Source organism: Macrotis lagotis, chromosome 5 (genome assembly GCF_037893015.1).
Source record: "Macrotis lagotis isolate mMagLag1 chromosome 5, bilby.v1.9.chrom.fasta, whole genome shotgun sequence".
NCBI lineage: Eukaryota > Metazoa > Chordata > Mammalia > Peramelemorphia > Peramelidae > Macrotis > Macrotis lagotis.
In genome coordinates, this window is record NC_133662.1 from 218,018,447 (window position 1) to 218,031,097 (window position 12,651).

At 34.8% G+C, this 12,651-nt stretch overlaps 1 protein-coding gene across 2 annotated transcripts in view; it reads left to right on the forward strand.

The window, feature by feature from the left end:
• MAGI3 (membrane associated guanylate kinase, WW and PDZ domain containing 3) overlaps positions 1-12,651 on the forward strand; it is a 218,311-nt gene that overhangs the window by 187,484 nt on the left and 18,176 nt on the right. For both annotated transcript variants that reach the window (XM_074188464.1, XM_074188465.1), the window contains exon 16: positions 2,272-2,457. In XM_074188464.1, the coding sequence (XP_074044565.1) occupies positions 2,272-2,457 (186 nt within the window). The remainder of the gene's footprint in view (positions 1-2,271; positions 2,458-12,651) is intronic.

Here is a 12,651-nt window from a genome sequence, read left to right on the forward strand (position 1 = left end):
AACTTTCTACTTCTCCATCATAAATTTAATATCAAATGCATTCTCAGGAAGGTGTAAACTAATAATAAGTGCTATGCAATGTTAGCTGCTATGTTATTGTTAATTTTTAATGATTTGGAACCATTGTTAATAGTTTGAAATTCTTTTTTGAAATGTATTTGTTCATATCCTTTGACTTGTTTTCCTTTGGGAAATGGATTTTAAGATGATAGATTTGTGTTAGTTCCCTTAATATATTGGATATTAAGCCTTTAAGATATTTGATGCAACATGGTTTCATTGGTAAATGTTAAAGATTTTCAAGTTTATGTAATAGGAATTCTTTTTTGTGATCATTTCTTTCTCTAGTTTGGTTAAAAATTCTTCCCCTAGCCATAATTCTGAAAGGTACCTGATCTGTTTCTCTTCAGATTTTTTTTTTAAATGTGACCTTTATATTCAGGGTACCTGCGGGTATCTTACAATTCTGATTCTACTCCCATTTATCTGTCCTGTTTTCTGTTGAATAAATTCTACTCTTCCAGAGCCTATGAGTCTCAACCTACCGATTCTTTTTTGGTCCCTATGCAGTTCAGTTTGTCTCCTTGCAAAAATTTCTCTAGTTTATCCTACTTACTACCCAGACTTGGTGTATTTGTAGCTAAACATCCTGATTCCTGGTCCATCCATCCCCCCGCCCCCCCCGACTAACCTCTAGTCTTCTTCCTGAAATCATATTTAGTCCCCATGTTATCTTGACTGGTAGACACATAGACATATATGTGCGTATACATATATAGTCATATATGCATACACGTAAATGTATATAGATAAATAGATATATAATGCATTTTCCTCTACCTTATTTTTCAGTTATTGATTAAATTTGTAAAACTGTACCAACCCTTACTAGAAGGAGTCTGTCTTCCCTTGTATCTCATTTACTTCCCAAATCTGTCTTTGTCTTTTGAAGACTTTGTCATTGACTAGTAACAATGATAGGAACACCATTTGCATGAATCTTCAGACTCTTGCCCAAGGCCCCATTATTACTAATAGCACTTTCTAGGTTACTTCTTACCATGTTATTTGTGCTCTTGAACCATCAAGAAGTGGCTATTTGTTGTCTGATTTGATTATTCTTGAGAGGTTTTCCATTATGTACCAAGAATATGCCTGGGAAGCCACTAGACATCATTGTTGTTATCAGGTGAACAGAGAGTATCATCACTATTCATCTCTCCTTCCTCTGATCCTTACTATATGATTTTTTAATGGGAAGGAGCTTATGGTTCTCCTCATTCTTTAAAAATCAATCATTTAAGGGGAAGCTAGGTGGCACAGTGGATAGAGCACCAGCTCTGGAGTCAGGAGGACCTGAGTTCAAATTCGGCCTCAGACACTTCGTCATTGCCTAGCTGTATGACCCTGGACAAGTCACTTAATCCCATTGCCTTAAATAAAAATTCAAAAAAGCAATCATTTATCCCTTCCCTTGGTGCTTCAACTACCACTTCTTCAGAAAGACTCTCATCTGTTAGGGGCTCGAAGTGCTTAGTACTGGACCTTTTCTACTACTACCTGTGTCCGATATGCTAATATCTGTGGTCTCAGCCTTGGGGGATATATATGAACTATTATCCTACTCCTTCCACCTTCAGTTTAAACTCTCCTAACTAAATCCACAAATCTCCAGCAACCATATTCAGAACCTCAGATTTGGAAGGAACTTCAGAAGCCATTCAGTTGAATACTTAGCTAACCAAGAATTTCTTATTAAAAAAATCTTCAATAAATGCCATTTACATGACTATCTCAGTGATATAGTAGTGATACAGGGAATTTTCTTTTGATGTGTCTTTATTTCAATTTTATACCTTTTCCTTCTGAGCATAGGTTAGTGAGAAGTGATTGAACACCAGAACTAATTTGTTTCATAGTCATTTTGCCTTCTGTCCTTTTTCTATCCTTGACCCTTTAAAGAACTACCTCTTTAATGTGCATCACAGTTGAAGTGAAAATCTTGGTTTTATATCTTTATTTGCCTCCTTTCCACTAGACTTATGAAATTTTAAATTACCAAATTGTGACTGTCAAGTAAATAAAACTAGCAAATTTCCTTGTCGCCTGCCTTTGGTTGCTGAGTATATGGGTTATAAGACCAATTTTTTTTACTGTACCAGGATTTCTGATTAGTAACCAGCTATCAAAATTCTTTTTTGGTATTAGATACACCTTCAACAATTACCCATATGCTTCTGAAAGCTGAAATGCATTTTCTTGATTTCATAGTGATTCCTCATAAAATTGGACGTGTCATTGAAGGAAGTCCAGCGGATCGCTGTGGAAAACTGAAAGTGGGAGATCGGATCTCTGCAGTGAATGGGAAGTCTATCATTGAACTATCCCACGATAACATTGTACAGCTCATCAAAGATGCCGGTATCACTGTAACACTGACCGTCATTGCTGAGGACGGTAAGATGGATCAGTTAGTCGGCAAGCATTTATTCAGTGATTGCTGTGTGCTGTACACAGTAACAAGCTGAGGAGTTACAAAGGAAGGCAGAAGCTTTTTCTACCCATGAGGAACTTACATTCTAATTAGAAAAACAGCTTGTAAATAGCTATAAGCTCTATGCAGAACTATTGGAAGCAAGACAAATCATGGGAAATTCAGAATCACTATGGTAACAGAGCAATTTATAAGACTTTGGGGTCTCATCTTGCACATTTGCTATTTAATGAACTTAAAAGGCAATTTATTATTACATTGTCAACAGTAAAATAACCAAACTTGTAATAACTACCATATATATATTTATGATGGAGCATAGATACAAGTTGGAAGGAAGGAGGTTGATTGACAATACTTCTTTAAAAATCTAAATCTATACTAGGGTAATAGGGAATCCTCTTAATAGATAAAAGGAAATCACTTGATTTTAAGTTGTTCATTTTAGGTACATTAGCTTCTTTTCATAAGAAAGAAGGCTCTATCTTGAACAATTACTTAAGTCAAAAGATCCAAGATACTTGAAGATAGTCAATAATTAGGCACAAAATATAACCTAAGACTCCGGAATACTTTTTTTTTTTAAAAAAAGCATATCCTTCTTTCTTTGTCCCTATCCTACTTACCTTTCCTTAACATAATTTCTAATTTGGAGCAGTTCTGAATCCTCTTCAGACCACATTCCTTATCTACAAGCTTCCAGATTTCATGGCTCGCATTTCATCTCTCCCAAACTTCTAAAGTCAATAGGAGAACCTAAAAGAAAAACAGAGAGGGATGGAGAAATCAGACTTCAACATTAAGAGACCTGAGCTACTAAGAAAGGAAATTCAACTCATTTTCTAGAGGCTACAGTCCTTTTCCTTTTTTTTTTTTTTTTTTTTTTGGTCTCTGAAATCTAGTTAGTCTTGTCAAGTCCTGTCAGTTTTCCTTTTACAATATTTTTTGAATAGACCTTCTTCTTTGTTCTTGGTATCACCCGTATTATTTCTGTACACTTAAATCATCATAACAGTCTTCTCATTCATCTCTTTGATTCCAGTTGGTACCTAACTCCACGACATCCTACCCACTATTGTTCATCTATTCTTCCTCAGTCACATTTTTTATGGTATCACTTTTGTACTCAGAAATTTTCATTGAATTCTCATAGTCTTTAAACTGGATTCCAAACTCTTGATTGTCTATCCAGTGTCTTTTCCAATATAAACCAACCCCTTTTCCAGTTTTCTTTCTTATTACTTCATTTTGTAACCATCCACTGTCCTTCTTCCCCTTCTCCAAGCATGCTATAATATTGATGCCTCCACATCTTTGTTCCTTTTTATCCTCACCTTGAATGACCACTAAACCCTAAGTGATCTCCTATTCTTAATCTCCTGTCCTATTTAGTGTCTTTCACTCATTTGTGATGTACAGTCAATTGTCTTACATTGTTATATTTTTGTGTGTATTCTTCCTCCTCATTTGGACTGTTAGCTGCTTGAGAGCAACAGTCATATTATATATCTTTTTGTTTTCGTAAAAACCTTTATCTGACTTGACCTAGATAGACCTGGATTGAAAGGTCATTCAAGGTAGATGCAATATGTTGAGCAAAGGCACTCAGCCAGGAAACATTTAGACTAATTTGGCAGAAGTACAGGGCACATAAAAGGGATGCATGGACAATGAAGTTGGAAAGGGAGGTAGGTGTCACTTAAATCAAATTGGGCATCAGATGACTATATAACCCCCTTATATATAAGTGCTTTATTAAGTGAGATAAAGAAGAAGGAGTGATCAATAATATCAAATGTTTCTGGGAGGTCAGGGAAGAGGAGGACAATAAAAGACCACTGTAGTTTGCTGTTGCTTTAGGAGGTTTTTGGTAGTCTTTGATAAGATAGTTTCAGTGAAAAGAGGAGGCAAAATTTCATGAGTTTCAGGAATGAATAGAAAAGCAGTGGGGGCAGTGTTGAATACTCTCAAAGTTGTTTTTTGGTGAAGAGACAAAGGGGAAGGCTAGAACAGGTTCCAGGGAGTGGAAATGATTTGTGGGATTCAGGGGTCATCATAAGTTATATTTGTAGACACAAAAGATAGAACCAGTAGAGAGGACAGAATTAAAGGTGAAAGATAAAAGGTGGAATTAGTTACCATCAGGCTCCTGCTACAGGCAGGAGATAATGGAATCAAGGACATGAAGGGAAAGAATTAACTTTGGAATGAAAAAATTAGTGCTTCTTCAGTGATGGTAAGGAAGAGAAATGGATGAAGTTTTGAGTCATAAAAACCAGGAAGCTGAGAAATCTCTTCTCACCCTTCATCTTTCAGGGATTCTTGTTTCTTCCTTAAGGTCTGTAGGAGAAGTGTCAAGCACACAACCCACAGGTTACATGGAGTCCAAAATACTCCTGAGTATGACCCAAACAAGATTAAAATGTAATTGGGAAATATTTAACAAAATAAGTTTAGCAAATATTTAACAAAACATAGTTAAAGTTACCACTTTTAAATTAAGTCAGCATGTACCTCACAGGGATCCTTTTGTTTGGATTAGTCCCCATTTCTAGACACAGCTTGACTATAGTATAATTTTGTGACAACTATGTTGCTTCTATTTCCACATCTTTTTATCTTCACCCAAATATTTATCACCAGGCTTGCCTACCTCTGATTTCCTGGGAGTTTCTTATGTGAATATATCTCTTTTTAAAAACTTTTTGTCAATCAACCTCCTTCCTCCTAACTTGTATCTATGCTCCATAATAAATATATATGGTAGTTATTCCAAGTTGAGTTATTTTACTGTTGACAGTGTAGTAATAAATTGACTTTTAAGTTCATTAAACAGTAAAAGTGCAAGGTGAGACCCCAAAGTTTTATATTTTTATTTTTTTTATATTTTTTATATTTTCTTTCCCTCTATCCCCATTGATAAAAAGGAAAAGCAAAACAATTTTAACAAGTATGCAAAATAAATTACACATTGGCCATTTCCAAAAGATATCTCCCAGTCTACCTTCTGAATCTGTCACATCTCTCAGGTAAGCAGGTAGTGTGGTGCATCATCATTCCTCTGGAAATTATCATTGACTGCTGCATTGGGTCAGGGTTCTTAAGGCTTTCAATATTTTTGAATTTGACAATATTTTTGCTATCGTATGAATGCTTTTCTTAGTTCTACACACTTCATTCTGCATTGGTTTATACATATCTTCTCTTTTCCCTTGAAACTACCACTTTCATCCATTGTTATAGGACAGTAGTATTACATTTCATCCATACATCATAATTTATTCAGCTACCCCTGGTTCATGGATATTCCCTTAGTTTTCCATTCTTTGCCATCCCTAAAAGGCCTGCTATAAATATTTTCACACTTATAGATTCTTGTCCATTTTATTCAGTCTCTTTGAGGTATAGACATAACGGTATCTCTGGGTCAAAGAGTATTCACAGTTTAGGAAATTAGAAGATATAGTTTCACATTGCTTTCCAGGATGGATAGTCAATTCACAGGCTCTTCCTACAGTATATTATTTCTATCTTCCCATAGCTCCTAAAAAATTTCTTTTTCTTTCTTTCTTTCATTTTTTTCCTTTCTGATGGCTATAAAATAGAACCTCAGAGTTACTATAATTTGCACTTCTTTAATTTGTTATTCATATCCTTTGACCTTTTACTAATTGGGAAGAGTTCATATTCTTATAAATTAGTTCCTTGTGTAGTTCCATCACCTTTTTCATTGTTGTTGTTTTTTGTTTTTTGCAAGACAAATGGGGATAAGCCTAAGATCACACAGCTAGGTAATATGAAGTGTCAAAGGTCACATTTGAACTCAGACCCTCCTGTCTCCAGGGCTAGTGCTCTAGCCATTGTGCCACCTAGCTGCCCCTCCATCACCTCAAGTGAAATGTTGCAAAAATTTTTTCCCCAGTCACCTATAATCCAGATTTTCCCCAGTCACCTATAATCCAGATTTTCTCTTCTGTGCTCCTCTCTACATGATCATGAATTATTCCCCTATCCATAAATTCAAGAGGTAATTTCCTTGCTGCCTTTGTAGTATGTTTTCTCAAATGTTATTTTTGTTCTACCCCTTTTTATCCAGCCTGTTCCTTTTGAATATGATATATTCTTCCAGACCTACATTCCAATCATGAGGCTCATCTCATCAAGTATCATTGATACCTATTAGATCAAATGTTCCTCTTCCATTTAAAATGTCTGCTTGTTCTTATTTGATACCCATAATTTGCCTATTTGTATTTAGATGCTTAAGGTTTCAGGTGTATATACATTATATGTATATATAATATATATATATATATTATATATAGAGAGAGAGAAATAACTATAGTTATATAGATATATTGATATTTCTATATATTGATACTTACAAGCAATTTGTCCTTCTCTCTTTTCTATTTAAAGCCATTTTGATTCATATTAATCTTTGATATATATGCTCTTCCCTTGGCCCATAGCCCATCAAACCTGTATTTTATGCTGTGGTTCAGAAACTCAAATCCCTTCTCAGATCCTAATGTCTTCAGTACTGTCTTTTAATTTGCCTAAATGTGATGGTAAGAGCTTTACCTAGGAGTTAAAATACCTGGGCTCTGGTTTTCATCTCCAGGGTATTGTCAGCACTGAAGTTGTATGGTTTTATATGTGACTGATGAATATAAAGCAGTATTTTGTATTTATAAAAGTCATTATTTTTCATGATGATCTTTCACATTTTGTCAAATCCAATTTTAGTGCAAATGGTCATATCTCAAAATAAGCCAGTTCTAAATGGTTCTCTTTTAGTAAAGCTACAATTTGGAGTTCGGTTACTCACTTTCTCATCTCGTTTTAGGTTAACTACACCAACAATACATTTCTTTAGTTCAGAAAAACAGAAACCCACGTATCAGTTTCTTTTTTGAAGAAGCCACTCTTCTAAATTCTCTACTATTTGAAGGATTTTCTGATAAACCTGAAAGAAAATGGGCCTGATTTTCACCTGGTGGAATGAATATTTCATTTAAGAATTAATAATCTATAAAATGAGTAAATTTCAGAAATTATTTGAATTGATTGAACAACTGAAAGTTAAAGGAATATTTAAGCCAGAGAATTTCATTTAAAATAATCACTGGTTTGGAATGTATTTGCTTAGCAACAATACTGGAGATTCTACGGAAGGATTGGGAAAGGTGTTATAAAAAATGGCTTGAAATTGTCCCAACTATTCCTCCAGCCTCTGTGCAGTTATTGATTATGTGTCTACCTCTGCAGCCAAGCCTGATGAAACTAAAAGTACTCCTAATTGTCTCAAAGTAGTACATAGGACAGGCCTATAAATAGCCTCCCTTCTGACTGGCCTTGATGGGCTTGTTGACTTTCCTCTGTTCACTTTTTACCTTGGTAGATATTTTTCTGTACTTGTACAAATAAGCTGAAATTTATGTTGTGACACAAATGAAAGAAGGTATGCTTAAAATTGACAGACTCATCTAGTGGAAGAAAACAGTAGGATTAGTCTTGGGGAGGCTAAACAGAGGAGGGTCCCCCGGAGTCCCCGAAACATATTCTTGTTGGCTACTAGCCAGTCCTGGATTGAGCTTGTTTAGAAAATACTATTCAAGTTTTGTGATTACCGAAGCACAAGAGGATCAGTTTTCCAGGTTACATAGAAAAGTACACATTACTTGTTTAACAGTTTGCTTATAGAAGAAACATGATCATTAGAAACAGAGAGAGACAGGATTTTGTAGCAGAAAAAACATTGGACTTAGTTAGAATACCTGACGTTGTTCTATCCAGTTCACCTGACTTCAGGTTGCAGCCTGGTCCCTTCTAAGCCTTATGGCCATGGGCAGATTATTTAACCTATGTGAGCTTCAGTTTCCTCATCTATTAAATGGAGATAATAATACCTGCCTTATCTGCTTCATAATATATAGCAGGAAAGTGCTGCAAAGCCCTTCTATAAATGTGAGCTTCTGTTTTCATCAACAGAGGTTTGTTCCTCTCAGCACACATAAAATTCTTAAAGCCTACAAACTTTAAGCTCATAGGGAAACTTGTATTACTTGTAGCCATACTTTGGTTTCCTTCTTCCATATCTTAACATATTCTGTCCCCAGTCTTATTTACCTCCCCACTTCCACATCCCTTCTACTACATACACTGAAAAATAAGTCTCTGAAAAATATGAAGGCTGTTCATGTTTTGTTGGGCTAAGAAACTGACTAAAGAGGTTTTAGCTTGACTTGGCTGAAACCAAGCCAAAATACATAATAATGCATTCATTAAGGTTTGAAGCTTTAGAATTCTCTCTAGAAAGTTCTACTTAGATTTAACTACTGTAATCTTTCAGTCCTTGATTGTGTTTCTATTAGCTCCATATTATTCCATGTGTCAGAGGTTACTCTTCCAGAGTAACAAGTTGTTTTAAGCTAAAACCAACCTCAAAGTGACCATTTTAGCATTTAAGCTCAGTGCTTCAAAATATTTAAGTGCAATTAACATATTAGTTCCTAATACTAAATAATAATTTTGAATGCCTACAACTACCTTTATTTGGATATCTTCATCTCTCTTTTTGGATTAAGTCAAGTATTCAAATATGAAAGGTTTAAAAACATGAACATATGCTATATAAAGATTGTCTAGTCCTATAGCTTCTACTATTTGGCAAAGTTTCAATTAATGCATTTTTTTAAACCTCCCTCAATGTTAAACATGTATCTTGTACATGTTACTTGTTACTAGAAGGTTTTTGAAGTGGCATGTCAGAGAGATGCCTTAAGAAGGTTACCCTGCACTTCCTGCAAGGTGGGTGAGTGACTATAGCTATGCCCAACTTTCCCTTCCTCATCATAGAACAATATGAAATGTGTCAAATAAAGTGACAATACAAAGGGAAAAGAAACTCTCATAAGAAAAATAATGCAGAAAATCTATCAGATACATTAATAAACTAAATAAACCCCCAGAACCCATGGTCTACTGTGCTTGGAGGTGACCTTGGGTTCTCAAAGACTATAACAATATGGAATACAACTTCTTTCTTGCTACAAAACTTCAGGGGTGATCCTGGCACCATTATTAAGTCTGATTTCCTGGAATTACACCAACTAAGCATAGGTACTCATAATGTTGGCAACTCACTAGTGAATTCTTTGATCCTTACACCATGTAAAATAAAGAAAATGTCAAAATAGTTTTTGTGTAGCCTATGTATGCATTTATGTTGGCAGAGTCCAAAAGGAGACCAAATGTCTAAAAAAAAAATCACACTTTTTAGGTTATTTTTAAATCTTAGGAACATTCATTGTTGAGATTCAGAGAGCTCCTTGTCCAGTGTCCAGAAAGGGATGCACTACTGAAGGAAATAAATCATAACCAACATTGCATCTTCACTATAAATGAATTCATATGACAGACCAAAATTACAATTAAATAGAAAGGCAGCGTGCAAGTTCTCCTTGCAGAGAACTGACAGAATTTATCATGCTCTCAAAAGTCAAACAAACAAAGTGTAACATAAGTTATTTGGTCATCTTGTACAACAGTTCTCTTGATAACTATTTGCAAAAAATCACCATTAAAATAATTACAGCTGGGGTGGCTAGGTGGTACAGTGGATAGAGCACCTGCCCTGGAGTCAGAAGTACCTGAGTTCAAATCCAGTCTCAAACACTTAAGGCCTGGCCTTGGGCAAGCCATTCAACCCCATTTGCCTTGCAAAAAAAATCTAAAGTAAAACCTAAAAAATAATAATAATAATTATAGCTTATCTACCAATATCTGTGACAAAGGAAAAGAAGATAGAGAAATTCTATATTGAACTCAATAAATCCTCTAAATTGAATCATCATTTCCTTATAAAGTTATTCAGTCACTTCAGTTGCCTGGTAGAAATGGAGGAGGACTATGAAGAATGTTCAGAAAAGTGAAGAAAATGTCCATATCCTTTGATACTGATAGGTATATACCCCAAGGACTTCATTGGCAAAAAGAAGAACCCCCAAAATGCTAATAAATTTATAACAGCATTTTTGTGCTTACAAACATTTGGCAAAAAAGTAGATACCTATCAATGCAGTAATGGCTAAATAAATTATGGTACATCAACAGAATGGAATATTACTCTGCTGTAAGAAACTATTAACATGATGAATATAGAAGAGCACAGAAGGATTTGTATGAAGCAATGAAAATTAAAGTAAGCAAAAGTAAAAGTGGAATAGACAATGATTACAACAATGTAACAAAACAATTAGAACTGAATGAGGTGACATAAATAATGAGCAAACTTGGTCAAAAAAAAAGTGGAGGACCATTGGGTCAAATCAGCCTTAAGAAAATTAGCAAATTTATTATCAATTTTTCTTCTTTTCTTCTTTATTTTTAAAGAGTAGCTCTCTCTCAGAGCAGGGTGATAGAAAAAGGAGAGAACAATAAAATTTATTTTCTAAACAACAAAAATTATGTTTTGAGCGTAAGGAGTAAGAAAAGACAAAAGTCTTGTTTACTGTCCTGCCTATTCTTTTCTCCCCAAAACTAATTTAAAGCATGGTGAACACTTATCAGGAAAATGAAATTCATTATATTTTAATAGACAGGAAATGTCTCATTATCAATGTGAAAGTCACTCATTAAATCAGCTTTCTGGATATACTTGTTAAAGCATAGATCAAAATTATCACAAAACTAGAAAAGTAAAAATGAGGAAACCTGTTATGCAGTCAGTCAAAAAGCATAATACCCATGGTTACTGGGCATGACTTAAATGAAGATCCAGCAGAGGATTGATAATGATCTAACAGGTAAGAGAACAGAATCATACAAACTGACAGGGAATAGAATATCGAGGAAAAGAGAATGATTAATTGTCAAAGGATGCAGAGGTCAAAGATGAGGACTGAGATAAAGTCATTCAGGTTGCCATTAAAAGATCATTAGTAACTGCAGTTTTGTTAAGTGATGAGATTGGCTACCAGACTAAACAAAGGTTTTTTTTTTAAAAAAAAACGAACAAAACATAAGAAGTGTTCTATGGTAAACCATTTTTTCAAGCAAATTAGAAAAAAAAAGGCATACAGAACAACAAAGGGAATGGACAACTCAAGTGAGGAGGAAGAATGGGGAATCTGGTCTGACTAAACAAGTGGATGAAAGTGGCAGATTTTTCTAGATCTAGATTATGTCAAGCTAAACACTCTAAAGAGCTCCTCTATTGGTACATTTATCTGAGAAAAAAAAACATCACAAAGAGACTGGGAAGTGAGCTGGGTCCAGAACTTAGCAAGAGGAGAACAAACTCGGTTGACTTAACAAATTGTACACTTATTTAATGACCCCAAACTTTTCCCTAAAATAAAGACCCATCTTTTTAACAATATTCTTTCAGTGATTTTGAATAGCTGTAAATTTCCAAAGTCATGCCAAGTCTCCAAAAAAAATAAAGTTGAAATTGACCTGAAGTACAATGGAGAGTCACATGGTGAACAAGCATTGAATGCAATGTGATGCAAATGAGGGAAAGAGGAGTTGCCATTAAAAAAACAATTTTCTTTAAAGGAAAGTGCTTATAAAAGATGAAATAGATCTTTTAAGTATGTACATTTTTTAATTTAAGGCAATGGGGTTAAGTGACTTGCCCAGGGACACACAGATAGACAATTAAGTGTATCTGAGGCCGTATTTGAACTCAGGTCCTTCTGACTCCAGAGCCGGTGATCTATCCACTGTGCCCCCTAGCTTCCCCTATGTATGTAAATATTATAAATATTTACACAAAAAAGTCAATGTAGTTATAGATTAAAGAGAAATTGTCAACTAGGGAAGTCAGCATAAAAATCGCTCTAATCAATATATGATATCCAAAATATGTGGAGAATTGGGACAAAGAATCATTCCCCTAATAACTGATCAAAGAATATAAATAGTTTTCAAAAGAACTGAAGGCTCCCAAAAATCATGTGAAAGAGTGAGCCAAGTTATTAGAAATAGGATTTATACAAATCTGAGATTTCAATTCACACTCATCAGGTTAGTAAAGATAGCAAAAGATAAAATAGTAAATGTTGGCAGGGCTGTAGGATGACAGCCACCCTAATACACTTTTGGCAAAGCACGGAATTTCCCATCTGGAAAACAATTTGAAACTGTAG